The sequence below is a fragment of the Thyridium curvatum genome (assembly GCF_004353045.1).
Source record: "Thyridium curvatum strain D216 chromosome Unknown NODE_5_length_802575_cov_81.998223, whole genome shotgun sequence".
NCBI classification, from domain to species: Eukaryota; Fungi; Ascomycota; class Sordariomycetes; order Thyridiales; family Thyridiaceae; genus Thyridium; species Thyridium curvatum.
The window spans coordinates 76,764-102,517 of NW_022156760.1; the positions used below are offsets into that span (position 1 = coordinate 76,764).

The 25,754-nt window shown below is 53.1% G+C and overlaps 12 protein-coding genes across 12 annotated transcripts; 6 read left to right on the forward strand and 6 right to left on the reverse strand.

Moving 5' to 3' along the window:
- Positions 1–486: 486 nt before the first annotated feature.
- E0L32_001237 (uncharacterized protein) lies at positions 487–1,719 on the forward strand (the record flags this gene model as incomplete). Its single annotated transcript, XM_031135246.1, has 1 exon — positions 487–1,719. The coding sequence occupies one exon, from the start codon at positions 487–489 to the stop codon at positions 1,717–1,719; it is 1,233 nt and encodes a 410-aa protein (XP_030991751.1).
- A 1,108-nt stretch (positions 1,720–2,827) lies between these two features.
- Positions 2,828–3,680, forward strand: E0L32_001238 (uncharacterized protein; the record flags this gene model as incomplete). The annotated part of the gene is made up of 2 exons (XM_031135257.1): positions 2,828–3,433; positions 3,510–3,680. The coding sequence occupies 2 exons, from the start codon at positions 2,828–2,830 to the stop codon at positions 3,678–3,680; spliced, it is 777 nt and encodes a 258-aa protein (XP_030991752.1).
- Positions 3,681–4,288: 608 nt separating this feature from the next.
- E0L32_001239 (uncharacterized protein) lies at positions 4,289–6,440 on the forward strand (the record flags this gene model as incomplete). The annotated part of the gene is made up of 5 exons (XM_031135268.1): positions 4,289–4,741; positions 4,798–4,812; positions 4,856–5,026; positions 5,087–6,179; positions 6,238–6,440. 5 exons carry the CDS (start codon positions 4,289–4,291, stop codon positions 6,438–6,440), a joined length of 1,935 nt encoding a protein of 644 aa, XP_030991753.1.
- A 4,081-nt stretch (positions 6,441–10,521) lies between these two features.
- E0L32_001240 (uncharacterized protein) lies at positions 10,522–11,397 on the reverse strand (the record flags this gene model as incomplete). Its single annotated transcript, XM_031135279.1, has 1 exon — positions 10,522–11,397. The coding sequence occupies one exon, from the start codon at positions 11,395–11,397 to the stop codon at positions 10,522–10,524; it is 876 nt and encodes a 291-aa protein (XP_030991754.1).
- Positions 11,398–11,927: 530 nt separating this feature from the next.
- On the forward strand, positions 11,928–14,098 carry E0L32_001241 (uncharacterized protein; the record flags this gene model as incomplete). Its single annotated transcript, XM_031135287.1, has 2 exons — positions 11,928–13,893; positions 13,965–14,098. 2 exons carry the CDS (start codon positions 11,928–11,930, stop codon positions 14,096–14,098), a joined length of 2,100 nt encoding a protein of 699 aa, XP_030991755.1.
- Positions 14,099–14,526: 428 nt separating this feature from the next.
- On the reverse strand, positions 14,527–14,959 carry E0L32_001242 (uncharacterized protein; the record flags this gene model as incomplete). Its single annotated transcript, XM_031135297.1, has 3 exons — positions 14,527–14,688; positions 14,777–14,845; positions 14,912–14,959. 3 exons carry the CDS (start codon positions 14,957–14,959, stop codon positions 14,527–14,529), a joined length of 279 nt encoding a protein of 92 aa, XP_030991756.1.
- Positions 14,960–15,435: 476 nt separating this feature from the next.
- Positions 15,436–18,048, reverse strand: E0L32_001243 (uncharacterized protein; the record flags this gene model as incomplete). Its single annotated transcript, XM_031135301.1, has 1 exon — positions 15,436–18,048. One exon carries the CDS (start codon positions 18,046–18,048, stop codon positions 15,436–15,438), a length of 2,613 nt encoding a protein of 870 aa, XP_030991757.1.
- A 692-nt stretch (positions 18,049–18,740) lies between these two features.
- E0L32_001244 (uncharacterized protein) lies at positions 18,741–19,616 on the forward strand (the record flags this gene model as incomplete). The annotated part of the gene is made up of 1 exon (XM_031135302.1): positions 18,741–19,616. The coding sequence occupies one exon, from the start codon at positions 18,741–18,743 to the stop codon at positions 19,614–19,616; it is 876 nt and encodes a 291-aa protein (XP_030991758.1).
- A 93-nt stretch (positions 19,617–19,709) lies between these two features.
- Positions 19,710–21,268, forward strand: E0L32_001245 (uncharacterized protein; the record flags this gene model as incomplete). The annotated part of the gene is made up of 5 exons (XM_031135303.1): positions 19,710–19,718; positions 19,790–20,355; positions 20,410–20,441; positions 20,499–20,992; positions 21,059–21,268. The coding sequence occupies 5 exons, from the start codon at positions 19,710–19,712 to the stop codon at positions 21,266–21,268; spliced, it is 1,311 nt and encodes a 436-aa protein (XP_030991759.1).
- Positions 21,269–21,630: 362 nt separating this feature from the next.
- Positions 21,631–23,492, reverse strand: E0L32_001246 (uncharacterized protein; the record flags this gene model as incomplete). The annotated part of the gene is made up of 2 exons (XM_031135304.1): positions 21,631–23,337; positions 23,394–23,492. 2 exons carry the CDS (start codon positions 23,490–23,492, stop codon positions 21,631–21,633), a joined length of 1,806 nt encoding a protein of 601 aa, XP_030991760.1.
- Positions 23,493–23,863: 371 nt separating this feature from the next.
- On the reverse strand, positions 23,864–24,445 carry E0L32_001247 (uncharacterized protein; the record flags this gene model as incomplete). The annotated part of the gene is made up of 1 exon (XM_031135305.1): positions 23,864–24,445. The coding sequence occupies one exon, from the start codon at positions 24,443–24,445 to the stop codon at positions 23,864–23,866; it is 582 nt and encodes a 193-aa protein (XP_030991761.1).
- A 405-nt stretch (positions 24,446–24,850) lies between these two features.
- Positions 24,851–25,561, reverse strand: E0L32_001248 (uncharacterized protein; the record flags this gene model as incomplete). Its single annotated transcript, XM_031135306.1, has 1 exon — positions 24,851–25,561. One exon carries the CDS (start codon positions 25,559–25,561, stop codon positions 24,851–24,853), a length of 711 nt encoding a protein of 236 aa, XP_030991762.1.
- Positions 25,562–25,754: the final 193 nt, after the last annotated feature.

A 25,754-nucleotide genomic window follows, 5' to 3' on the forward strand; every position in this document is an offset into this window, starting at 1 on the left:
TTTGGGCAGTCCGGTATCTACGGTGGCTGTGGTGAGCTTATTCGCCACAAGAATGGCCCGAATAGAGTTGATTTGGTCTGCTGATATAGATCAATTCGGCCTATTGCACGGAGTCTGACCTTCTGATACCAGCATCCGTCCAGGCTCTTACAACCGAGGAGAAGCACCTACACAAAGGATGTAGTCCCCAGGTGACGAACACCGTATCTCAGTAATGGAAAGTATCCCTCCCTGTCTACCAGACAGGTTGGTCCGGGTGGCCATCTATGGTCCAAGACCACACTTTCCATGGTTACAGAGGTTGGCCATATCTGCGGGCAAGAGCAAGGCAGAACCATGGCCAGTTGCTATGACCATTGCAAGCATTTAGGTCTGCTCGTTTCTGAAACGAGATCTCCTCCTGGTGCACATTAATATCTCTTTGATAATAATCAAGTGCCCTTCCAATATCATCACTGGTATCCCCGCGCATACACTGATATCACCATGCCGATAGAACTAAACAATATTCATGTCGGGAGCGATCCAGCTCCTCCGCCATACTCGGAGGCCGTTAAATCAAGCCAACCAGCAGCCACAGACACAGGGGCCGCTCCAGCCTCCCAATCGACTCAGAACAATGCCAGGCCTGGCACATCAAACCCGACGCCTCCACCAAAGAGGCATCGTTTTCGCCTCTCAAAACGATGCCCCAAGCTTCTTTCCCGGCTCCCACTCTTCCTCGGCCTGTTTTTCGGTATCGGCACCGCTACGGCCTGCACCTACCTGCTCGTTCGCCGTGTAAACCACCTCGTGGCTACAGCAAAGGTAGACGGCAACCCCGCGAAATGGTCAAACCAGGCCGTCCAGGAAGCATACGACCCGTGCTACCTAGGCTGTAGGGACGGCAGCTGTGAGACGGACGTCACCTTTGCCCAACGCGCGTGTGCCCGCACCGGCGAATCCCATCTAGGCGAGGCATGCAACGGGAAGCACATGTGGAACTGGCAAGAACGATATCCCGCGCACTGCCTGGACGCAGTGGGCGCCATCTTCCGCGACAAGGCTCTCGCCGACAACAAGGCCAGCAAGTCGCGGCTGATGGGCCTGACGGTCCTGATCCTTATTGGAGCCTTCGGGGTCGGCTGGTTGATCTTCCACTTCTTGCGGCGGGCCATAGCGAAGCGACATGCTGCCCGGGCAGCGGCGCGGAGCCAGAGACGGACGGTATCAGGGCGAGGAAAGGGGCGTTGGCGGAAATGGTCTGCAGTCTTACTCGCCGTGTTCGGTCGTCCAGCGCAATCCTACCCTTGCACACAGCACGCACCCATTGAACGCCGCAACTTTGCCAATCACAACAACACCATTCGCGGAGCCGTTTATGGCGCGTTATCGGACTGCGAGGATTCGAGCGACTGTCATCCGGATTGCAGAACTAAGTGCCACTGGTCGTTTATCAAATTCAGGACAGTCTGTCACTGGGAGTGTGAAGATGTCTGCGTCACCGGGACACGGGTAACCAGAGACGCAAGATCGTATGTTGCCAGCGTCATGCAAAATGTCTACAACTGTGGTTTTCGGGAGGAATGGTATCTGGAGAACGGCCTTCTGACCAGGATTGCGAATCCGGGCATTGAAAGCAACCACTGGGTCACGATCAGCGTGGATGGGTTCAATGTGACCTCGCCGAATGTGACGGACCCGGCCGTGGTTTGCCTATATAACATCGGCGGCCAATGAAATGCTCCTCCAGATTAGCTTTGACACAATATTATCAGGGAGGGTGTTCTGAGTAAATAAATTGGCTGTATGTCTTTTGTCTAACGAGATTCCCAACCCTTGTTTCAGGTTCTAGGATCATGACTAGCTCTATGTATTGATTTCGATCTCTGACTTCTGACCGGCCATTTACATCATAAAGAGGTAGACTGAGAGTTCTTGTACAAGTTCAAGGTCTTGTTTCTCGCGAGCAAGCCCGCATCTATAAACTGAGAGAAGTTGATAAGACGAAATGCCTCTAGATCCCTTCGACAGACCTATCTATCTGTTGAAATGGTACAATCCTGGGATGACACCGAGCTTGGTCAGCAAGCCAGCCAGCCAACCGTCGGCTCATTTTATTTTCAAGGTCAGACAAAGGATGTTCCCCCGCATGTTTGATATACAATGTTGCCTAAACCAGGTTTGGGCATCTGCAGGCTGACCGGGATTTTAGAGCTTGATCTGATTGTGCAGTTGATGATTAAGAGCATTAAAGCAACCCAAACCTGGCAAAGGAAACATGATAGTTACGCAAGGAAAGCCATCGCCGGATCCTTTTCTTTTCCAGTTAATTGTGTACGTGTCTCTGTGTGCAGTCGCGTGATTGAAGGCACAGTTCCGGCCATCTCCGACTCTCACAAGCTTCACATGCATGCTTGCTCGTTTTTTTTTTCTGCAGGGGACCCCACCTGCTGTATCTGGCTGTCCCACCCGCTGATGGCGGGGCCTGTTCAGGTGCGGGAGAGGCGGAAATGTGGGGTTTCCTCGGCGCGAAGGCAGAAGCGCCGTTGTTTAGTCTTGTCAAATTTTTGACTTTTTGAGATCGGATTACTCTTCTTGAACAGGCTTCTTCTGGTTTGCTTCTGGCACCTTGTCGTGGACTTGACTTTCCAGCCTCTTTGTCATCTCTTGAATCTCTTTCAAACCCGATTCTACTCCCTCTTCTTCCTTCGCAGGCGAACCACCTGCACCCCGCTGCCAAGATGGTACAGAAGCTCTACGTCACGTACAACGATGTGAGTCCGCGATAAGCCCCTCCTCCCTTGCCGTGCCGGGATCACCAGAACGGGTGCGCCTTACATCCACGATGCACACTCCCGAGACCCGACTTGTGGCCAGTCGCAGGCGACAGGGCTGCATTCCTCCCCCCTTCCACTCGGGCTGTGCTTTCCATCTCCCACACTCTCCCACTCTTCCCATGTGCCTCTTCTTCGTCCAATCCAAGCATCGTGCCCCCCCGAATGCTAATCCTTTCCTCCTCTACCCACAGGTCCACAAGCTCTGCCAGGAGTCCGCCCCGGAGATCCTCGAGAAGTTCCAGCCGCAGCTCATGATCGCCATCGGCGGCGGCGGCTACGTCCCCGCACGCATCCTGCGCTCCTTCCTCAAGAAGCCCGGCTCGCCCAACATCCCCATCCAGGCCATCGGCCTGTCCCTCTACGAGTCGCTGCCCACCGACACGGTCGAGGAGAAGCCCGGCACCAAGGTCACGCGCACCCAGTGGCTCGACCTCTCGAGCCTCGGCAGCATGAGCAACCTCGTCGGCAAGCGCATCCTCATCGTCGACGAGGTCGACGACACGCGCACCACGCTCGAGTACGCCGTCAAGGAGCTCGAGAAGGACGTCGAGCAGGCGAGGAAGGAGATGGGCGCCGAGGGCGAGGAGACGCAGTTCAGCATTTTCGTGCTCCACGTACGTTTTTTTCTCTTGTATACGCGGGTCGTGAGAGGGTTCTCAGACAGCTAACGCGGGGGTTGCCATATCACAGAACAAGGACAAGCAAAAGAAGGGCGTCCTGCCCCACGCCATGCTCGAGTCCGGCAGGTATAAGGCCGCGCGAACGGTCGGCGATGAGTGGATTTGCTACCCGTGGGAGGCGATCGACATCGAGGAGCACGACGAGCTCGCTCGGCAACAAAAGGCGAACGGCAGTGCTTAGATGGAGACAAAATAGGGGGCGATGTGATTGCGAGTTCAGCATATGAAAAGAGGCCTCCCGTTGACCCATATGATTTGAAAGCGAGGATACGATTTGGAGGATGGATACACACAACTGGCATGGCGTGATTTGGGATGCCAGCTCTTGTCATATCGAGTATGTCTCGAGTTGTATCCGTATGGAGCCCGGTGTTATCGCGAAAGCAGAACATCTCAAAACTAGATCTCCTTTCTCGTGAGTGGGCCTCTGCTGTCCCGGCTCCGCCATGTGCGGCGGGTGTGCAGTAGCTGTGGTGGTTTATAATGTTGGAGACCTCTCTTAGAGGAAAAGCGGGTTTATGTTCTCATCAAGGACAAGGACACATTATCCAATAGGACACCCTGCCTGCATCATAATACATGTGCCCGCTGCCGTTCCTACCCAACGAGCCCAATCAAGTGGGATTGAACCCAGTGAGGGGATCACTGAAGCGAATCGGCCTTGCGGCCTGACAAGGCGTTGCTGTCGGGCTTTTTCATTTTAAGCAATACAGAACCCCATGTCGTACCTCTCGACCAACCCACCGCATCCTTCTCTCCTTGTTCGACTCTATGCCTTTACACCAACCCATGCTCACAGATATGGAGATCCCATATGTGATGCCCGATGACCTGGACCGAAAACTTGCTTTTGAAATGGCTCTTGCCAAATGTATTCAGGACAATGACCGGGACAGAGTTGCGTCGCTACTGGCAGATGTGAGAGACACAACACCAGCATCGAACGCGCGCGACACGATGTCCAAATCGACTCTCGATGACATTAGAGAATATGGATTGATCGATTTCCGCGAATTACGAGACCTTTTAGACCTTAGCCAGTTGTGCTCGTTAAATACTGATCAAGACATTACCATTCTCGCAGCTGCGGTCGAATGGGGCCATCGGACTCAGTATACGAGGCAACTGAAGATAATTCTTAAGGCCATGGCAAATGAAACGGTTATTGATGACCAGCAACGCCGAGTTGTGTTTTCCAGGGGTGACTCTTATGGAACCCATATCCACTTACCATCAAATAATGTATATAGTATTCCTTCTCGTTGTGTATGAATCTAGAAAGCTAATGTGCAATTCAGGGGCTTGCAGTCTTGGTATGGCCTGACTATCCGGACTGGTTCTTTCTAACTTCAACAGGCACTCCTCAGTATGGTCGATGAAAGCGCTGAATATGAAGCTAGAATAGATCCTAGCGTCTTCTACGATCAATTCCAAGCAACTGTCACACCCGGAGATCCATATTTGAACTGCATGGATCCGCATATCTGGTTCGAAAATGGAGTGTCTGTCAAGGCTTCCGTGATTGTGGTACAACTCTGCTGGGGCAAGAATCCAATAGTAGCACTCACTAATATCTGAGGTTGTCAGTTACCATGCATCGGGGTCAGCACGATTCATCAACAGAAATCTCGAGGAAAAGAGTACAGATACCTTAGAGATTCACTGTTGACCAACCCTAAGGGACGTGTTTCAACAGAGTGTACCTTCCACTTCGAACGTACTCTTGATGAGGCATACTTTCCCGGGCTTGATGCTGCCGCTCTCCAAAGAAGAAATGAGAAGCAAGTGCTGTCCAGAGTGCTCAGAGACGAGAGCGACTCCGATCACAGGACACCGCTCCTCATAGTTACCCAGCTTTGGATATGGCGCGTTGGAAGCTTCATAATATCGTGTTATCCCACGATACAAGAGTCAAACCTCCCGAAGCAGAGTAAGGAGCGCGATGCAAGTTATGAAGACGGTCTGTTCTCTCTAGATGTGACACGGCGCATCGATCATCAGGTCGACCAGACCATCGAGAGTCACATCGATAATTTTGGGAAACAGACCAAGATTGATGCCATGATCTTTCAGGCCCCATTGGATATGTTCGAACAGGCGATCGTATCTATACTTTCTGATGTAGACGAATACGTCGACCAGGCAAAAGCAGGGTCTACTGACGACTCGTACAAGAAAGAGAGTACTTTTCTTCAAAATCTTTCGGACATTCGTGCTGAGCTTGCTATGGTACTCAGCATTCTAGCTCAACAACAGGAGATTGTCTCAGTGATGTTGAGCGAGGAGTACCGGAGAGTCCGGCCTGTTGATCCCATTGTAGATGACATACCATGGCCCCGGCAACAAGAGCACCAAGCATGCTGCAGCATTATTAAAAAAGCACATTCAACTCTTCACAAGTATCAGCAGCGAGGGAAAAAGCTTGAAAAGGATGCTGAAAGGATAGAGAAGAAGGTAATGGATATGCTGGAATTGAAACGCACCTACGCCACAATGAGAGACGCGCGCAGCAGTCTTCTTCTCGGTACGGCGGTCATTGGCTTTACCGTCATCACCATCATCTTCGCGCCTCTCTCGTTCCTCACCTCGCTATTCGCCCTGAAGATTGATGGATTCGAGAGATTCCAGGTCAGTGATAAGGAGGATGTTTACAGCAGCAAAGCAATGATGGGGATCTTCTGTGAGTTGTGCTATAAATACTTCGCTGTGAAATTGCGCGTGGCTTACTTGTCATGTAGTTGGTTCTGAGGCCTTGACAGTACTGCTCACACTACTTCTTGTTACCATCTCGGTCTGGTTTATCCGGCGATGGGATCGCATTGAAGTCGGTGGAATGAGGAGTAAGGCTCCCATGAGTAACAACCATTTCAAAATGGGTAATTGGGCGAAAGCTAGAAAGCTTGATCGCGGGGACGATTTGGAGTTGCAGAGAATGAGATAGCTAACTCCTGGAGGGGGGATCGAAATGACCCCTTCCGCTACACTTGAAGTTATTCACAGTGGTGCCACGAACCGTATCAGCACCGGTTTGAAGGTTGTGTAGGGTCAGTGCATATTCCGAAATGGAAGTGAACATCACCAACAGGGATTCACTGACTGGATGGGTGTTTGATAACAGGACCGAGATTTTGCGGCACTCCCGTCAGAAAAGATTTGGGATTGATAGACTGAATGGAACACTTTGAAGTTGAGAATAATGATGCACACCGAAAATGCATAACACTACATTACCATCATCTCCAAGTCTCACAATCCACCAGAATACGAGCTCAGAGCCTTCTCACAGCTTAATGGCATTTCTAGGAAAAGATTTGGTAATACGTAGTCTATCTTCTCCTAGAGACACTCCAGTAGATTTTGCTTTATTATCTGACTATTTATCACACATCTCTCTCCGGTCAGCCTGCTGGCAAGACCAGGAAGGCTCCGCATAACGGGTAGAACCAGCCAAAGGAAATACAAGGAGATGAAAATGGGAAGCTACCGCATGCTTTGCGAGAAAGGGCTCTTAAGGGACGGCTGGTAGGTGCATGTGAGTGTTATAGTTATGATAATACGACTTGTCTTCGACTGGGCTCCATACAATCGCAGAAGACCCAGGCCCCTTACTCTGGCGCCAGCTCACCAGATACGTTGTGGAAGATGAATGCTATTAAGAAAGATATTTATGGGGTGGAAGGAGGGGGTGTCGATGAAAGGGCAAACAGCGATCTTGGATAAGTCTTGTTCTACTTCTCCAAGTGAAGGAAGAACTGACATGTCACATATGAATAATGATTACGATAGACCGTACAGATATTCATACAAAAGCTCATACAGGTAATCATACAAGGAAATGAACTCGAGAAAGATATCAGTTCTTTGTCGACATGTCGGTAGACGTGATGTTGAATTTGAATATCATTAGGTTGTAAAGAACAGTAGTTGGAGATAGCAGCAGCAGACACTGTTGAGATTTGTGATGCGCATGCTGAATGGTCGAGAAAGCTGTGCAGTTCCGAAGACAGCCGTAGCTCTCGGGATACTTCAAGGTCGAGACATCATGTTGAAATACGGATAGATGTCCTTGGTTCCAAAAATAGGTCTATCCACCTTGAGCAGAGGAATGGTTGACTGTGTTAAACGATGGAATCAAGGAAAAGCTGGTGGTAGTCGAGGCGTTGGGGAACGCACTAGCGCATGGTTGAGGAAAGAGTTACTTGTTAAAGTTGAGGAGGAATATGTGGAGAGCAAAGGCTTCTTGGTGGTAGTCATTTTGGTGGAGGGGCCTGACTGATATTAAGCTTTGATGATTGACAAAGGAGGGAGTTGGTGGAAGGGTCACAGGCCGAGGAAGAACAGTGGAAGCTTTCTCTGAGAGGTATGACAACGTAGCTGAGAGGACGAGGGTTGTGAAGTTCCTTGATTAATAGGAAGGGCAAGGGTGACAGGTAGTTTTGAAAGTTTATGGTCATGGAGGATGTGAAGAAAGGGGTACTCTAGTACCAGGGGAGTGATATTTCGGTGATTATATAAAGTACAGTTGAGTGAATAGACACAATAGCTCTCTCTCCAACTCGCCACTCCAATCCCTAATGCTACTGACACATGGACAAATATGATCCATGCGTCAATAGCAATAAGGACTGGAGGATAACGTTCACGTCTTCACCGGCGACGATCACATTGGCATCGACACCCTCACCGGATACGGTGGAGAAAACGTTTCTTGGCAAACCCCACCCTCCACTCGGTGCGCTCAGCGTTCATCGCGACTTTGCGAGCGTCGGCCAGCCAGCGCAAGTCGCGCAGATCTTGAGGGCCTTGCCCTTGTCCGCGATGGACTGCATGCTCTCGTCGAATGCGTACATGTGAGCCATGTGGCAGGCACCGACAAGCGTATAGAACGAGGCACCGGAGTCCCCTTCGTCCATCCAGGGTTCGAGTTCTCGCATCCCATGAAGATATCGATACAAGTTTGGCGTTTTCCAACGAGGAAACGATCTCCATAGAGTCTTGGTAGACTCGTCGCCCGCCCTGGTTGCCCATGGCGGGGAGGGGAGGAAACGAAGTGAGCAGTTGGGTTCTCTTGGCTTCAGATGGTTAGCTCCGTATCTCCATTCGTCAGTTGGGGAGGCCAGTACGGTCGCGTTGTAAGAGTTGGTCGCGTTGTTGGAATTGGTCGCGTTGGTAGCATTGGGGTTGTTGAAGTGTCCATGGCGCCATTCATGGCGCCGCCACCAATGGCCTCAAGCCAACTGGCTGCTCATGCTTGTCGAGGATGAAATCTGGGTTTGCCAGGCGGAAGGCTTTGATCACCGTGAATAATAGTAGAAGACTTTATATATATAGTGCGGAGGAGGTCCAGTAGACCTCCTCCAGAATAGGATGGTTCGAGTACACAGACTCCAAGAGGATCCGGTATAGTGTACATGGGCAGGCGGCGGCCCAGTTTTCTTGACGGGCATAGCTGACCAGTGTTCTGACAGCAAAATAGTCGGCGATGTCGTGCACGAGGTTGATGCTGTGAGGCACCTGGAACAGAATTTGAGCCTGACTCCAAACATTTGAATGACGACTTCATCCCCCCGAAGCTTGCGGGGGGATTCCGCCGTTGGCGATGAGCTCAGCTTTAGTGCAGTAGTCCTTGACCACTTTCCTCTGCTTCTGCTCCTCGTGCTCCTCGATAGAGCGTCTAATGAAGGGCCATCCTGGTCGCCTCGTGACTAAATGCCAATGCGGCACTATTTTGGGAGGGTGTGGTGTTCAGGAGGATGTTTGGGAGGGTGTGGTGCTCGGGAGTGTATGGTGTTCGGGAGAATGTTCGGAAGTGTGTGATGTTCGGGAGTGTGTTCGGGAGCGTAGTGTTCAGGAATGTGTGGTGGCGCGAAATCGAAGTATCTTGAGAAGGGAGTCAGGTCCAGATTTGGTGATGTTGCTGAGGTTCCACTCAGGAATCATCCTATACGCTGTCCCCAGACAACAATCAAGCCTGTGCTTGAGAACAGGGTCACTGACCATGCCGGCCTTCATGCATAGATCGGCAGGAGAATTGTGCATAGATACATGCAGGCGTTGTGCTCTGGACGACAGGGAGACTCATCAGGGTCAGGAGACGTGCCTTTGAACATATGACAGAGGTTGTTGTTGAGCTTTCAGATGGTGTTGATCAGACTGAATGCTGCCGCATAGCTGACAAGTAATACAGCTTCGATGGGATTGTCATGAAGACAGATGTCGGATGGGGTTTCAAGAAAGAAAAAGCTCGAGCTGTCCTGAAGTCCTTCTTGAGTTGCTTGGCTTTCTCTATTGAGGGCGGATAAAAAGGACTTGTCATCCCCTTGAATCTTGCTTTGGCTGGGGCTCATCTTAGACTTGAAGCGGCGCCGCAAGCTGCACGAGTTGAGATTGAACGTGTTTGCAATGCGAGTGCAGAAAAGATCCAGGTTGTGCTTGGAGACAGTGGTGGGGATGCAGCGCTCCAAACACCTTTGCGATGTGCCTGTCAGAGAAAGAGTGAGTTTGAGTGCAGATTTTCACTGCTGCAGTGAAAGAGAATCAACATACCTCCGGTGCAAGGTTGAGGAAGCTTGGTACCGAGAAGCTCTACCATATCGTAGTAACTTGGCATTTGTCGGCAGCGTGTGGGTACCTTGTCAAGCAGGGCTGGAAGCTATGCTTGGTGGGAAGGAAGTGGGCATGAGCATGAGCATGCGCTGAGCATCTTTGCTGTGAATCATCGATGGCTAGTTGCTGGTACTGAGAATCGTAGTGTGTATAGGGTATCAAGTGCCACCCGCAGGTAGCTCTGCTTTTGGTATAATGTACAGATTGAGCCTCCAGAAACCGACTGCAACTTGACGAAAGGTGAGCTCGTATAATGCTGTGACAGATCTAAAGTGTTGACGTGGTTGATGTGATGCCGAGGAGAACTGAGAGTTGTCTGCGAGAATAGTGATGGACAGTGATGTTGATCTGATGGAGAATTGACATGCTCTTGACAGTAGCGTGACCGACATGTGGCTCTCTCTGGGAGCGTGGTCTTAGCCTCCACTAGTGCCCTCCTCTTTGTGTTTGATCTTGAGCTTCTTTTCTGTCTTCATGAATTCTCTGATTCCAACAGGGATGTCGCGATAGAGAGATTCGTCCCAGAGGTTCTTAGCAAAGTTGCTGTCTCCCTGCCGAGTGCCTGCATCCCAGTTGCTCTCGGAGCCGCCACCGTCGTCATCCATACTGACAGCATGGTGGTCTGATGACGGAGTGTGGCCAACTCCTGGCGGCGGGGGTGCCGTTGCCGTGCCCTCAGGGCCTGCAGCTTGAGTCTGGAGCCGCCGCTGGGCTTCTGCACTGGATGCTGACCACTCTTCCATCTCGTCCCTGTACCTTTCCCAGACACAGTTGACGCAGCCACTCATGCAGCAGTTGTCAGGCTCTTCTGGCTTTGGCGGCACTAGCACACCAGCAATGAGCTTGCTGCGGGAGCGCAACTCCTTGAGCCGTTCTGCACGCTCGGCTGGCCCGGCCAGTTTGGACCCGAAGACGATGCGTGCCCGTTCCTGGACAGTAGTGGGTGGCGGTGAGATGGGGGAAGGAGAGGTCTCTTCAGAGGGTGGAGGTGAGAGATTGACGCCAGCTTCTTTGGGAGTGGGAGTTGAGGTAGACGTCTTGAAGATCTCACCCTGCGCTTGGCCTGCTTGTGAGGTGACAGGTGGGGCCTCAGGTTTGGTTTCTGAGTAAGGTGGGGGAGATCTGAGGATACTCTCATAATATGCTCCTATCGGTGCCTTCTGAGTGAAGGTTTCTGTTGAAGTTCCCGTTGTTTGCTGTCGTCTTGACGTTGTTGATAGCAACGCACGCCGAGGTTGGTGTCGGGTAACCTCCGGCAAGCTGTGGAGAGTGGTCCTTGAAAAGGCCCTCATCTCGACTTCAGAATGCTGCCACAGCGCAGGTAGCAGACTTGACAGATGTTATTGCGCATGCATGGAAGAGTCAAAGAGGGTTTGAAAGAAAGGGAAGAGTGTGTACCAGCTGGCAGGCGACTATATCTCGCTGATGTGATTCGAGAGTTTGGTGCGAGCGGCGATGTTCGGAATTTCGGTTTTGGGCTGATTGGTTGGGTAAGCAAGAAATTTGGAGGCGCCAGGAACCAGAAAAAGACGTCATTTTTGGCGGGTGACAGGGTCCTTTTTTATTCTCAATTATTCTTGGTTGGGTTTAGCGCAACAGATCACTGTAACGCGTGCACGGGCCAACTCCAACTGCCCGCCAAGTCGCGTCGCCAATCATTATTCACCCAGCATTGATACAGCCACAACAGACACCAGACTGCGCGATCCTCAGGGTAGTCGATTCTCACCACCACCAGCATACATAGCTCGGGGATCTGGCACAATGCACAGCTGCCACCGTAATTCAATCTCTTAGACGACCCGCGCCAATTGTGTCCGCAATGGAGACCTCGGCGCCCAAGCGCCGGAGAACATCTCCAAGGACCTCTCTTCCCATCCACCCGGGCGCGCCGCCACAGCAGCAACAACAGAGCCAGAGCCAACAAACACAGGCCGAGTCGACAACCCCGCCCGATCCTCCGCCCCCGACCCGTTCCAACCGGCCGTCCTTTGCATCTCCAACGAAGTCAAGCCTTGCGAGGCACAATCCCGAGATATTGCAGAGAAGGCGGCCAACATCGCGTGGTGGTAGCGGTAGTACCGGAACCGCTCCTCAGCCCGGCGCATCGCGTCCCACTAGTCGGCACAGCGACGTTGATGCTATGGCCGACGCGCAATTGGGCCAACGATCCGAAGGAACAGCCGCGGGCCCTAGCTCGAGTGCTGCTTACAATCCTCGAAGCGCGCCCGCAGACGCAAGCAGACGTTCGCCCACGAGGCGGATTGGAGGAGCACTGGCAGACCAGCCGAAGCGCACGCCAACTCGACCGAAGCCGAGGCCTCTACCGCCACCGGGACCCGAAGAAGCAGAAGACTTGTTCAACCCTTTCGCTGGCAGAGGATTGAGAAGGTCAGGAGGACTGGGAGTACTGCCTACCGAAAGTCAACCCGAGCCGGAGCTGCCTCCAACCCCCGAACACCCAGATCCCGAAATTACCACGCCGCCCTCCGGTATCCATAACACGCCCTCTAAACGCCCGCGCCGAAGCATGGCTCTCAACGTCCCTAGGAGCTCCCCATTGAAGCAACCACCGTCCAAATTGCGCAATGTCGCGCGTCGAGCCAGTCCACAGTCGGAGCCACAGCCACTACGGCGACGATCCGCGAGACTGAACGGCCCTCAGCCACCCGAACCACATCCAGGTCGCGGTGTACCTCCCGTCGAACCTGATCCGAAGAAGCGGAAAATACGCGACGCGCTCCTCGCAGAGGTGGCAGGACTGGAGGCGGATCTCGCATTGGCCTCCGCAGAGAACGAGCGTATCGCGAATCTACGGCAAGTACGCGCCGAGATATCCGCCCCAACTAACAGGGACGAGATATTGGGGGTCCTGCGCCGCCATGTCCTATCGAAGAAAGAACAAAAGGTGCAGCCCCCGGCGTCGACAGACTGGCTTCGAGCGGCCCTCAACCCGATTGCCTTCCTGCCCTTCAGCAAGCCAAGCACATCGCTCCCCACACTCTTCCCAACCGAACAGGACAACAAGGATGACGAAAAGGACCCGATATCACACCACCCTATCCCCATGACCGCCGAGGAAGAACTACCCTACCTCCAAGCTTTTACCCCTCTATCCTTCAAGTCGACCCTCGCCATGCTCCCCTCGCCGGCCGACGACCCCGACGCCCCGCCCCTGCAGCGACACAGCATCTTCGTCTCGTCCTCCTCGCCGCCGGGCGTCTTCGCCGCGCGCGTCGACATGACGGTCAACACCAAGACGCACGCCATCACCGACCTCGCCGTGCCCAAGCTCGACCCGGCCGCCATGGCCGAGCTCAACCCGCTCGTCGAGCGCGTCCTCAGCAGCAGGAGGGACTTCGCCCCGCAGAGCGGCCTCGCGCGCAACGTCAGCGTGCTCACCTGGGCGATGGGGGAGTGGCTGCGCGTCGCGCTGCGCCGCGCGCGCTTCTGGGTCCTGCTCGGCAGGGAGCTCGGCACCAAGGAGGCGTTCGCCGAGACGGTGGCCAGGATACGCAACCGGCCCAAGAGGAAGCGCCGGAGGAAGGCGGCCGACCACGACGACGATGATGACGCCGACGCCGCCGGCGAAGGCGAACAACGACAACTGGACGCGTCGGCTGAAGTGTCTACCGAGGATATTCTGCCGCACCTGGGCCGCATGTCCATGGACATCGACCTCCCCAACGAGGAGGCTTGCGCGATGCGAGTGCAATGGCGTGTGGAGTTTGACTGGAGCGGGGACGCGCAGAGTAAGGTTGGGGTTCTGCTCGGAGTTCCGGGCAAGTGTAAGTCGTTCACCTCGTTGTCTTTTATGAGTGCAACTAGCAAATGACTAATGGAAAACGGTAAAATGCAGGGCACAAAGCCGATGATCGAGGAAGGCTCGGTAGGATACCCAAGATCTTCAACGATCTGGTCCAGGATGAGGGGGACCAGATAGACGCGGTTCGTACGGTGGCTGCGTTGCTGGCGGGCGATGCGCCTGCGTGAAATAGACTTGGGGATCTCGCACCCTTTTTGTTTAAATCAAGAACTGGCTTGGCTAGAAGAACGGGGATGTCATGAATTCGGCTTGGGACATATGTTGGCATGGTCTGGCGTTGCTTGGTTGCAGAGCCATGCGCTGGTCTGAACGATACCTTGGGAGCGGCACATATCATATGTAAAGGCGTCACAAAACAGCAGGGGCGCAGTATGGCACAGTGCTCTATTATCGGACCTTTATTGAATTACCTCTTGATCAAAACAACTCAGCGCAACACGCTGGACCTTGTGACGAGCATGCATTTTTTGAAGAACACAAGTCTTGCTTTGCTCCCTTCTGAACCGGCCATTGGCATTGTCTTCCAACTCCGTGACCTCCCGTCATCAATTCATTTTCTTCTTCTTCACAAACCGGCGATCCTTGGTCGCACCCGTTAGTCGACGGTGACGCCTAGCGTCCGCAGCTCCTTCTTGGCCTGCTCGATCTCGACCATGAGCTCCTTGTGCGCCTCGGGCATGTCGTTGAAGGTCAGGATGCCCCAGCCGAGGCGGGAGAGGAGGTACGCGCCGAAGGAGACGAGGAACCAGAAGGGAAGCTGTTTTGGCCACCTGTTAGCAATAATCACTTGATCCTCTCACCATGGGGGTGTGGGGGGTGAGAGCTTTGAGAAGGGGACAACATACCACGGGGACGATCTCGGTCTGGATGACGGGCGGGAGGGGCACGAGTTCGAGGTACAGAGCAAGATAGAGCTGTCGCTGGTGTTAGCAAATGTTCCCATTCTCTGATGGAAGTCGAGTGGCGAGGGAGGGGCGCACAGAGGTTGCCAGGAGGGCGATGGAGATGGTCTGCTGGGCACGCGTCATGGTGATGGCTAGTCGGTCGGGTAAACAAGCTTGTAGTTGTCAGGAAATCCGATATCGATCGCTTTTGCAAGTCGCAGCAGTGATAGGTGATTCTGTCTGGTGAAAGTTGTGTGTTGTAAAGGAGCGCACAAGGTCGGGTTCGTCAATTGAAGGTCTGCCCCCGTCGCGTCTTGTTCTCTCGAGGACACTTTTTGCGAAAGCTCGTGGTTCTCCAGAGTGGGTCCGGCCAGTCCACAGGAGCTGGGGACGATCCGATCCAGGGGTAAACTTTGATTGCCAGACGCGAAACTGGCTCTGCCAGCTGCCGATTGGGTTATGGATCCCTTTGAACGCAAAACTTCAGGGGTGCTCACAGGTGAACTCTCGTGTCTATGTAATTTCACTCTCACGATAGCAAAGCTTTGTGCAGCAAATAGGAGCGCCTCCTAAGTCCTTCCTGGATGGTAATCCTTTATCTAGCTCTGCTCTATTTAATATTAACAAAACACCGCATTCTTCCGCCCAAATACCCCAACGACACGGCCCCAAGAAGCCTTGGCCGTTTTCAAATTAATGCGGTGTATCGTGCCCTGTGCCGGCTCATCAGTCAGTCTTTCGCTGATGATACACTCTTCTTCATCCACAACCGCTTCCCTCGTCTGAGAGACCAAACCAAGTTCTGTTCCTCTCCGCAGATCTAAGCAGACCAGGAACTTGCCATGGTAAACAGCCTGCACCTGGATCATGATGAGCCCACTGAGTAGCATGGTCCGAATGCTCAGTGGTTGGTCAATTGAAAAGCCGTCGCCGCCGCTTGCCTTCCGTGAGAATACTGTATTGTATGGTCCTCGCGTCTGAAGCCTCGTTCCTGACTCTTCCTGAAGCAAGCGTGCAAGGAGCAACTGATCATCGATACCCGTTACGGCCCTCAGCTCAGACACACTGCGACATAGGACCTGTCGATGGAGGAAGTCCCACCAAGGCCAGCTCGCCACGCGAGCACTCTTCGCAATGAGAACGATGAACGCCGCCAGGACCCAGCTGAACGACGTGACGTTGAAGGGATCCACACCACGTAGTCGATTCCCCATAGTGAGGCCGGCCGTGATCCCACCAAGAACCAGTAAGCCAGCTGTGATGCAGACAGCTCCGACATACCAGTCGCAGCGAACACGCACACCGTCTTCCTCAAAGACCCAGTCTTTCATGTGTTTCTGTGCCTGGTCGAACTGCTTTAGGTTGAGTTGGATTTGCTCCCGCTCTTCCCGATTTTCTGGATCCTCCCGCTCCTGCTCCTCTTGGGAGGTCTTCGCCATCGGTAACTCCATGTTCGCAGTTTGAGTACGGCGGAGAGCTCGTTTGCTAGGCCATGACAGGAGCGTATCGCGGGCCACGAGGGAGTCAGATAGCTGAGAGGCAAACCCCTTCCCCGACCGGTCCCCCCACGTCTTCCGATACTCATCAGTACTGAGACAGAAGCTCGCCTCGAATTCTGTTGGTCGATAGAGCGTAGGTGGCTCCCCCTCGATGAGACTGCCTTCAAGATAGGCGAAGAGTCCAATGAATACGTTCACCGTCATAACGAATGAGGGACTGGTGAGAACCATGGGCACCACAACGGTGATGACTTTGCTCATGGTGTCGAGACGAAAGTTCCTCTTCTGATCTGAGGCGTTGGATCTAGAATCCTCGGAGTAATAACAGCTGATAGTGGTTCCAACTGACTTTGGATCGTTCAAAGAGGGCGGCGGAGTGATATTCGTGTCACTGACTCTTGAATCGCCGAGGCCAGCGGACTCCGAAGCACCCCCGTCGGGTCTGCTCCCAAGCGTACCGCTCTCGCTTTGCGAGCCTTCGGTTCCCAACGAACGCTGATGAACCAACCCATTTACTGCCAAATTGACTACCTGGAACGAAGCATGAGAGATGTTGATGTTCTCATCGCTAGAGCTGCCGAGGTACTCGCCGTCAATGTCTTGGAAAAGAAAAACTGGGAAATTGCCGTAGCCAGTTTTGTACAGCATGGCGCTGATTTCGTAGGATGTGCTTAGTGCCGTGCGTAGTGTGTTTGTGCCACGCAAGGATATGAGCACATACTGAAACAGCTTATAAGTCGGCATCTGGATCGTGTACTCGAATAAATAGTACAGTCGCGTGAGCGCTCTGTTCGAGGTATTGGGGCCTGCGAAGGCTGGCTGGTTTTCCTTTTGGTTCAGCATCTCCAGCATTCCATCGAGATCCCCTAGCACGTTTCTTCCTAGGCTGTCATAACCGAAGTCTGCATTCCGACCAGCAGGACGTCCATATCCAATATTCGGAGGCGACTTTACAGATGAGGTATTTTGTAGCGAGTTCGCGGCATGCTCTCGGAGATCACCAGACACAACCTTCATCTTTGCTGCCATCTTGGCAAATTTGACGATGATTGTGTCGTGCCATAGGTGACCTGCTGCAGCCTTGCAAAGCATGCGGGCAATGGTCGCAGTCACATAGTTGACAAACTCAAAGTAGTCGGCGTAATTGATCTCAGATGCCACTGGGCGGGCATTCCGAGCCTGAGCCGCTTCGTCATCGTCGTCATCGTCGCTGTTATCAGCAACGGAACGTTCTAGGTTGCGGCGGGCCTTGTCGAGAATAGCCCGTCTTTCAGAAAGATCAGGCATCTCACTGAGCATGACCCCCTGGGAGTCATTGAAGACGATGTTGAGCGCAACGAGCATCTTGTCGGCGAGTCTAGCCAGGCTCTCGTAGGCTTCCTTAGAGTCGACCTTGAACTCATCAGAGCCTTTGAAATGGATGGGAATGTTTGTGCTTTTGACGGCTTCGCTTAGCCTGGCGATTTCATCCTTCCATAGCTCCTTCTGATCGATTTCTGACACCCCGTATGCTGTCAGATCATCACAGTTTTCTAACCCATCACGAATGGTCACCCCAGGAGCAAAAGCAGGCAGGGAAAACTCTTCAAAGTTGCATGCTCTCTTAATGAGGAGGTCCTCTTCAGACAGATCGATTGGGGTGTTCCGGTCGGGTGCTTCGGCTGGGCTGGGTGAGGGAGTCGCCGTCGACTCCGCGGAGCGAGCAGCCTTCTTCTTCTTGAATCTGGCATACATTTGGTTCTCCAGTAACAAAACGATGATTTAGTGAATGTGGCTCCAGTTTAATCAAGGGAATCAAAGAGTGCACTTTAGCTTAAAGCAGGATGTTAATGCCACTGCCTTCCTAGATCTCATGGAGTGCCGCCTCCAGGGAGATGAGCATTTAAAAGATTTTTTATGTCAACCGTCCCCTGGTGAATCTAATACCGTTGGCTTCGCTGAATTCTTACGAGCGATAGTGGCTTAGGTTCATTATTGCATTTTGCAGCGCCACGCCGCCCCAGCTGCGCCTTGGCGGGCTTCCCTCGGATTGGTTTCTGAAGCGAGATGCAGACCGACAAGGCATCCCTAGGTGGGCTGTCGAGCGGCGAGGGGCGGTGTAGCTGAAATGGAAAGTTAGGCGTCTCGCAAGACACCCGACACGGCCGTCACTAGGCACTCACCAGGGCATCTCTTTAAGCCTGCAGAGCCACCACTCGAGATAGCTCCCTTTTCTTCTCCTTGATCATAAGGAGCCAGCCTTTGTTCCTGATCTGGTCTATCTCTTCTTCAAGATTGTGCCCCTTTGTAGATCTGACCTGTATGTATTCTGCTCTATACTGATTCGGGTTCTGAACCTTCGACACCGACGCTACCTAATATTTAGAGGCGTATAACATCATTTAACGACTCTTGCTCATCAAAAAGAAAGAAAAAACACCGGCACAATGTCTCTTGAGAGATATCAAGCCCGCGGCATCTGCGTTAGCTCTGATAGCACTCCCTCACCCCCAACGAACCCGGACGATGGTGTACAGTTCAAACACAAAGGTTTCAAAGATGTTACTGTCATCAAGTCGCGCTCTGTCTTTGGGGCCGATGAAGAGATGGGCCCAACCTCCGAGTACCTTCCTCCAGCCCCCAAGAAAAAGGAGCGTGCCCTTCGCAAGTTCGACCGATATTCGGTCATCGTCCGCAGGATCTTCACACGACATGGCGATAGGGACATGTTAGTCGGCACCGAGCTATGCATTCAAGCACCATCCCTCTGCAAATATTTTCGGGGACTTGTCGGCGACACTCATGAAAGCTTTGACATCTCCTCTACCCCCATCGTTATGCCAGCACCGTTCTACGAGTTATTCTACTGGCGAAAGGACTTGGCAGCTTATGCGGAGAACGAAACCCACCAGGAGAATCATGCCGATGTCAAGCTGTTGTATGACTTCTTCCGTACCGACAGACTGACTATTGACAACATGGCGACATACGACTCAATGATCGTTCAAGGCAAAATTAATGTTGAAACGTTGTGGACGTTATATCCACCCAACAAACGGCTGTTTCTCAACACAGGCGAAGCTTCTGAGTGCTGGCTATGTCGGGATGTTCAGCGCGATCCAAAAAACCCACTGGTCTGGTGGGTCACAGGTGTCCAGCTGGGTGTTAACGTTCGAGAATTGGGGCTCACGAGACGAAAGCACCCTATCTCCTTTGCCCGAAAGATTGATGGGTCCATGGACATCTCTGAGCTGCCTCTTGTACCAGAGGACTACTTTGACCGGGCTGAGCAGGTCAAGGAAGAGATTGGAAAGAGGGGTTGAGTCTTTCAGGACATCATGCGAAGTGACTTGAGCGGCTATGCATACCGCCATTATAAGGGGAAGGTGTGGTTTAGTGAAGCTGACGACTCAGTCATGACTGTGGTGAGTTCTCCAGAGGGAGGTTATTTGCCATTCTTGTGTGTATCGGTAATGCTGACCAGGTATTGATTTAGTGGAACGAGCGCGTTGTGGTCGACTATCAGCAATTCTTGGAGACGCATCCCTACAGAGCGCAATCCCTCGAAAAGTTTGCTAAGACATCACGACCGCGACGGCCCGAGTCTGACTCGGATTCGAACTCAGGCTCGGACTCGGACTCAGACTCGGATTCGGATTCGGATTTGGATTCAGATACTGGTTCAGATGCAGACTTAGATACTACGCCGGACGCGACGAGCAACTCAAGTATCACCGATGCAGGTGAGAAGAACGCTTTCAACGCCCTGCTCAAAAAGATCCCAAAAGAACGCGGTATCAGAGAGTTGAAAGACCTCCTTCTTCTCAGTTCGCCCCGCGTGCCAGCATACGGGTTGAAGTCGAAACGGTGGGGTTGGGTATTGATTGAAAATCTCTCGCCTGTCTACAAAAATGACACTGCCTTCGACTCATTACAGATTGATCCAGGAATGAAGTCTCTGGTAAGATCACTCGTCACAGGTCATCAAAACGGCGGGACGGCGAACGACTTCGATGATGTGGTCACAAACAAGGGCAAGGGCCTTGTGATAATGCTGCATGGGTAAGATCTTCGCCCCTCGAAGCCTAAGCATGGAACAGCACTAACCATGCCTAGAAATCCTGGCATCGGGAAGACTCTGACAGCAGGTAAGTCGCTCCTGATGCCTTGAACCCATGGCTTATGCTAAACAAGAAAAAATGTAGAAAGCGTTGCGGAACTGACCGCCTCGCCGCTATACAGCGTGTCAGGCGGCGAACTTAGCGTTGATGTCAAGGCAGTGGAGGACACAGTGACATCCGTATTCAAACTGGGCAAGCGATGGAAGGCCATCATCTTGCTTGATGAGGCAGACGTGGTCATGTCGAGAAGAAGCTCCTCGGAGCTCGAGAGAAATGCCATAGTAGCTGGTAAGAGTTTCCCGCTTGCCTGCCTCAACGTCACTAACATCAAGGCTCCGACAGTATGGCTGAGGAAACTAGAATATTTTGAGGGTATTCTCTTCCTGACAACGAACCGAAAGGACCAGTTAGATGCAGTGTTTCAAAGTCGAATACATCTTACCATTGGGCTGCCTGATCTGAGCCCTGAGCAACGGCAGGGCATCTGGGAGTCCTTTGTGACTTTCAACAACAGCGTGGCAGACGCGAATAAGTGGAAACCTGAGATATATAAAGTGCTGGGGGCCCTAGCTGTCAACGTGAGTTTTGCATTGCGTTTTAGACAAAACGTGGGTATGTTGGGCTTGAGCTGACAATATGGACAGGGGCGATTGATTAAGAACCTACTCAGAACGGCCACCTACCATGCCAGATCCACCGCGCCAGACAATCTGATGGCGCCGAACCATCTCTATGACGTGCTCAAGGTGGAACTGGCGGAGGAGGCGAACATTGAAGAGGTGTTGGCTGGGTTGAGGGCATTGATCAAGCAGCCTGAGTCGAGAGTTGAACTGGGAGATGGGACACCCAATTAGCTACATCTTTGCAAGAGTACTATGTTTTTTTTATTTATTCATTTCTTTCTTGTCATTGTCTTGGTTGGGGTAACTTGAGTGTGTTTACTCATCGTAGCCTAAAATCGGTCTTAAAAAGCTTTGTTAATCTTCTATGCTTTTGTTCCATAGTGAGCAGTTTGATTCAACTTTTGAATTCTCGCAGAGCTTGAGGAAAGAAATATGTCTTTTCTTATCTTTACGAATCAAGAGCTAAACGATCCGAATCTCTTATAGATGTTGTAATCAAACGATCGACATACCAATGCAGTTACTGTCTCCCAAAACCTAGTGTAAAATATCATCCAACAAACCCAAACAGCATATGTCGCCATCCGTACTCATCACACGTGGCAGAGCCGACCAGTTGCATCTTCGCTCCAGAACTCCGAGCCAACACAAGTAGGACAGTAAAATAGCCCACTAGGGTCATATTTAGCCTTCGCCGCTTCCAGCATTGGGAGCGCAGTACCGTAAAAGTTCGCCAGAAACGTAGGGTCACGCGCATCGCCTTCGTTGGGATACGATCCGGTGTCAGGGGCCAGAGCCGTCAGGGCAGCACCCTTTACGGCAGTGACATCGCTGTGGATGGCCTCCACATCGGCCGCTGTGGCGGTGTGCTCCCACCGGCGTGCCACGATGTCGAGCACATATGCGTTTCGCCATGCCGGATTGACGCCTGAGCTCTGGCTTGCTCCCGCGCGCACGCCCAAGCCGCCGGCAAGTACGGCCAGCCTCGACGTCCTCTGACCGGGCAGGCCGGCAGTAGTGTTGAGCATCTGGCGTACCGGGACCGGATCGCTGACGTGAGCCGCGCCCAGGAACCGTGAGGTCAGAGCGATCCCGCCGGCCGATGCAGGAATGTTCGTCCCAAAGAGAGAGCTGAAGTAGCCAGCATAGGTCGGGAAGTAGTTGTAAGAAACCGACAGGTTGAGGTTCACGCCGTTCAGTGGCGTGAGGCCAGCCACGATGGGATCGAAAGTCGCGTGCACTTGCGCAAGTGTCTGGTTGAATGCCCCCATTACAAGATAGAAGGATGGGCCTGCTGGACCGAACATGGGCTGCGTGTCATACAGGTTCCAGCCTGCATAACCACCCAGACCAGCCTCGATGATCCAGGGGAAATATTGGTACAGGTATGTGATCGAGTCGAGAAACAGAGGAATATCGTTTCCGGTCAAGGCCGCCATGCTAAAGACCACTGCAGCCACGGGGGTCTCCGGATACGACTTGACTTTGACGCTGGTCACGATGCCAAATGTGCCACCGCCGCCGCCACGAATTGCGGCGAAAAGGTCTGGATTCTGGCAGGCGCTGGTAGTGACCTGTGCTCCGTTCGCCAGCACGACCGTAGCCTCTAGCAGCTGGTCGGCAGCAAGCCCGTACTGAGCAGATGCAGCGGAGTGACCGCCTCCCTGGAGATAGCCTCCGATGGCTGAGATGCCGCCATACGCAGGACCGACAGCAATTTGGCCATTGGACTGCGCAAAACTGTATACGTCGGACCACGTGTAGCTGCCGTTGATAGTGATGGAGTCACCGGCCCAAAGTGGCTGTCCGGATGGGAGTATGCAAGGCTGCTGGGGCTGGTACGGTATTTCCAAGACCATGCCTCCCTCACGCATATTCCGCAGCCAAATCTCCAGGCTCCCAAACCCAGTCGAACGGGACAGGTAGTCCACGCCTGTCGCCTTGATAGACAAGCGCAAGTTCTTCTGGGCTGCGAAGAGTACAGCAGCAGAGACGTGGTCTGCGGTAGCAGCGTCAACAGCAAGGACAGGGTTGTTTCCGAGAGAACATGCAGTCGTGTTGAAGGCGCTGGTGATGATGTCGCATGGCTCAAGATCAGAGAACGAATAGCCTATAGGGAACTGGGCTCGAAATGTGGGATCGTTCCAGCTTGGAATCAGGGCAGCACATGCCGCCGGGTTGTAATTCGGCCCCTGGTAGCAAGGCAACGCAATGGGAGATGTGGCAATCAGTCGGCCATTCACGGATAGATTGAAATTGGCCCAGTCGTTGGGTGAAGGCCAGCCAACGTCGGCAGGTGTCTGAAGCGGCTCGTCAAATTTCCGATTTCTATTGGCTGGGTATGATCTTGACTTACACTCTTGCAACCAGGAGACGGTACTGGAAGTCCAGCATCGCCTGAAATACCGCCCAGGAGAATGGACGCAACAGCGACCGGGAGGCGACTCGACCGCATATTGGACGGATCTGGTTTCTGTAACGCAGACAGTGTGGTTCGTAAGTCTGCAATATGACAGAATGAGGGCTATCCCAAGCTCGAAGATTGAGTGTGTACCGAAGAGTCGAAAGAGGGAGAGAAGATGAAGTAACAGAAGCTAGCTGGGAGGACTTGCACATGGCAAATTCTGGATACGATTGAACATGACCACGCCGTTCTTTCCCGACCTCTCTACACTGGCAAAATGGAAGGTGTTCCCCGATTTACCAGGAAGAAGCAACCGATACTTCAATTGCCATCTATAGAAGCTGCAATGGGGCCGCACAGGTAATCGTATTTTCAATGCTATGACCAGGACGGTGTGAAAGTGCGACCATCACCCCGAGCTATTACGCATCATTCTGCGAAGGCGGCACCCCGTCCGTCCCTCTCCCGAGATCTTCGCCCATCCGCTTCCCCGCCACAACCAGCGGCTGGCAGTCCTGCAGACAGAACACCATCCGCGACCACTCCGTCTCGCTCGGGTTGCGCCACGCATGCATCGTCGCCCTCTGCACCATGATGTCCCCGCGGCCCATGACGACCTCCTCCCCGCTGCCCATGACGGCGACCACGCTGCCCTCGAGCACGATGCCGTAATCGACGCTCTGCGTCCGGTGCATCATGCACTCGTACCCGGGCGCCATGTCGACAAAGCGCAGCACCGTGCCGCCCCCCGACACGAGCCCGATGGGGCCCTTGGCCATCTTGGCGTCGTGCGCGGCGACGTCGGCGTCGCTGTTGAGATCGGCGGGGAACTGGGTCGTGTAGGCGACCGACATGTTGAGCTTGTCGTCGTCGTAGCGCGTCCAGTGGACGGGCCGCTTCGACTGGATCACGGCCTGGCCGGAGGCGTCATGCCCAGTGAGATATGTGGTCGGGCCGGGCAGGTGAGTGGCGCCTTGGTTCTCGGTTGGTGGGCGATCAGCCATTGCTGCGAGGTGAGAGATTGAGTAAGTAGTGAGGGACAGAGTAGTCTCGGTGCCTTGGATGCTGTTGCCAAACTCCGCGAAGTGAGGTATTGATATCTCGACGAGATAGAGAAGGAGAGAAGAGCTGGAGCAGCGCAGATGACCGACACATTCAATATTTAAGCAAGCTTTAACCGGACATCCGAGCCGTGATTCTCAGCACCACTGAGCTCCCTGCATCCAAGAGAGCGGGGTTCAGCTTGGATGGACGACGTGGTGTACGTCTCGAGCGTTCTGTACGACCCGACCGGGGCCACACCGACAGTGTGTCTCTTCATGGTTTTCTGGAAGGATGGAAATCCCTACAAGGTGGGCTGGTATCTCCGGTCAGTCTCGGGATCTGAGGTCGCACGCTCCATTGTGCATCTAGGACTTTCGTACAGCACCCTCAATCTTTGAAAGATGCAGCTCTCCCTTTCGGCCCCAACCCTGCTGGCCCTTGGGCACCTGCGGCCTGAAGCGCTCATACATGTGAAATGCGCTTTTGTCTAGCTCGCCTTCATCTCCCCTCCAGGATTCCAGTGCCTTGCCCATGGTTGTCTTGACCTTTCCAAGGTTCTCTTCGCCAAACTTCCTCACGAGATTGGCTTCTCTCGCGGTCCTCTCCTTACCCTTGAACACGACCGCATCTCCTTTCATCGTCATAGGGAAGCCCATAACTCTGATGATGGGTAAACCCTCGTCACCTTTGCCCTTTTTCTTCCTCTCTGCTTGCTTGTCTGGGTCCGGTTCGGCAATCTTACCGATGGATCGGCCCTTGGCGATTGCTGTGAGTGTTGCAATGCTGCTTCCAATGTTGATACAGGCATTCCATGACATATCAGGGTGCAGGAAGCTGGCAACGCAGGCACCCCACAGCTCCAGCACCGGGGAGCGATTGATAAGAATAGGCTTCTCGAGCTTGTCTGCCGACTCTGTAGAGATCTCTGTTTGGTTCATATTGGTGCTGCTCGTGGATCGCTTTCGCGCCTTTTGAGGCCTTGCTTCTTTCTTTTCCTCAGTTGCATCGTCCGTGGCTTTTCGTTTCCTCGACGAGCTGGGAGGTGCTGCTCCTCTGCGTGTCCTGTTTGGCGGCATATCGCTCAGGCAGTTCAATGTTGCTACAAACGTAACAACCGGCTGAAGTTCGTCAAGTTCGGTAAGTTCGGTGCTTTCCCGAACGATTTATGACAGACATTAACCTCATCGAGGCAAGCGAAAGTTTAAGTATTTGCGGCCATTGGGTTCTGCTGACGTCACCCTGTCGAGATGCCTCGGAATGCCATAAAGA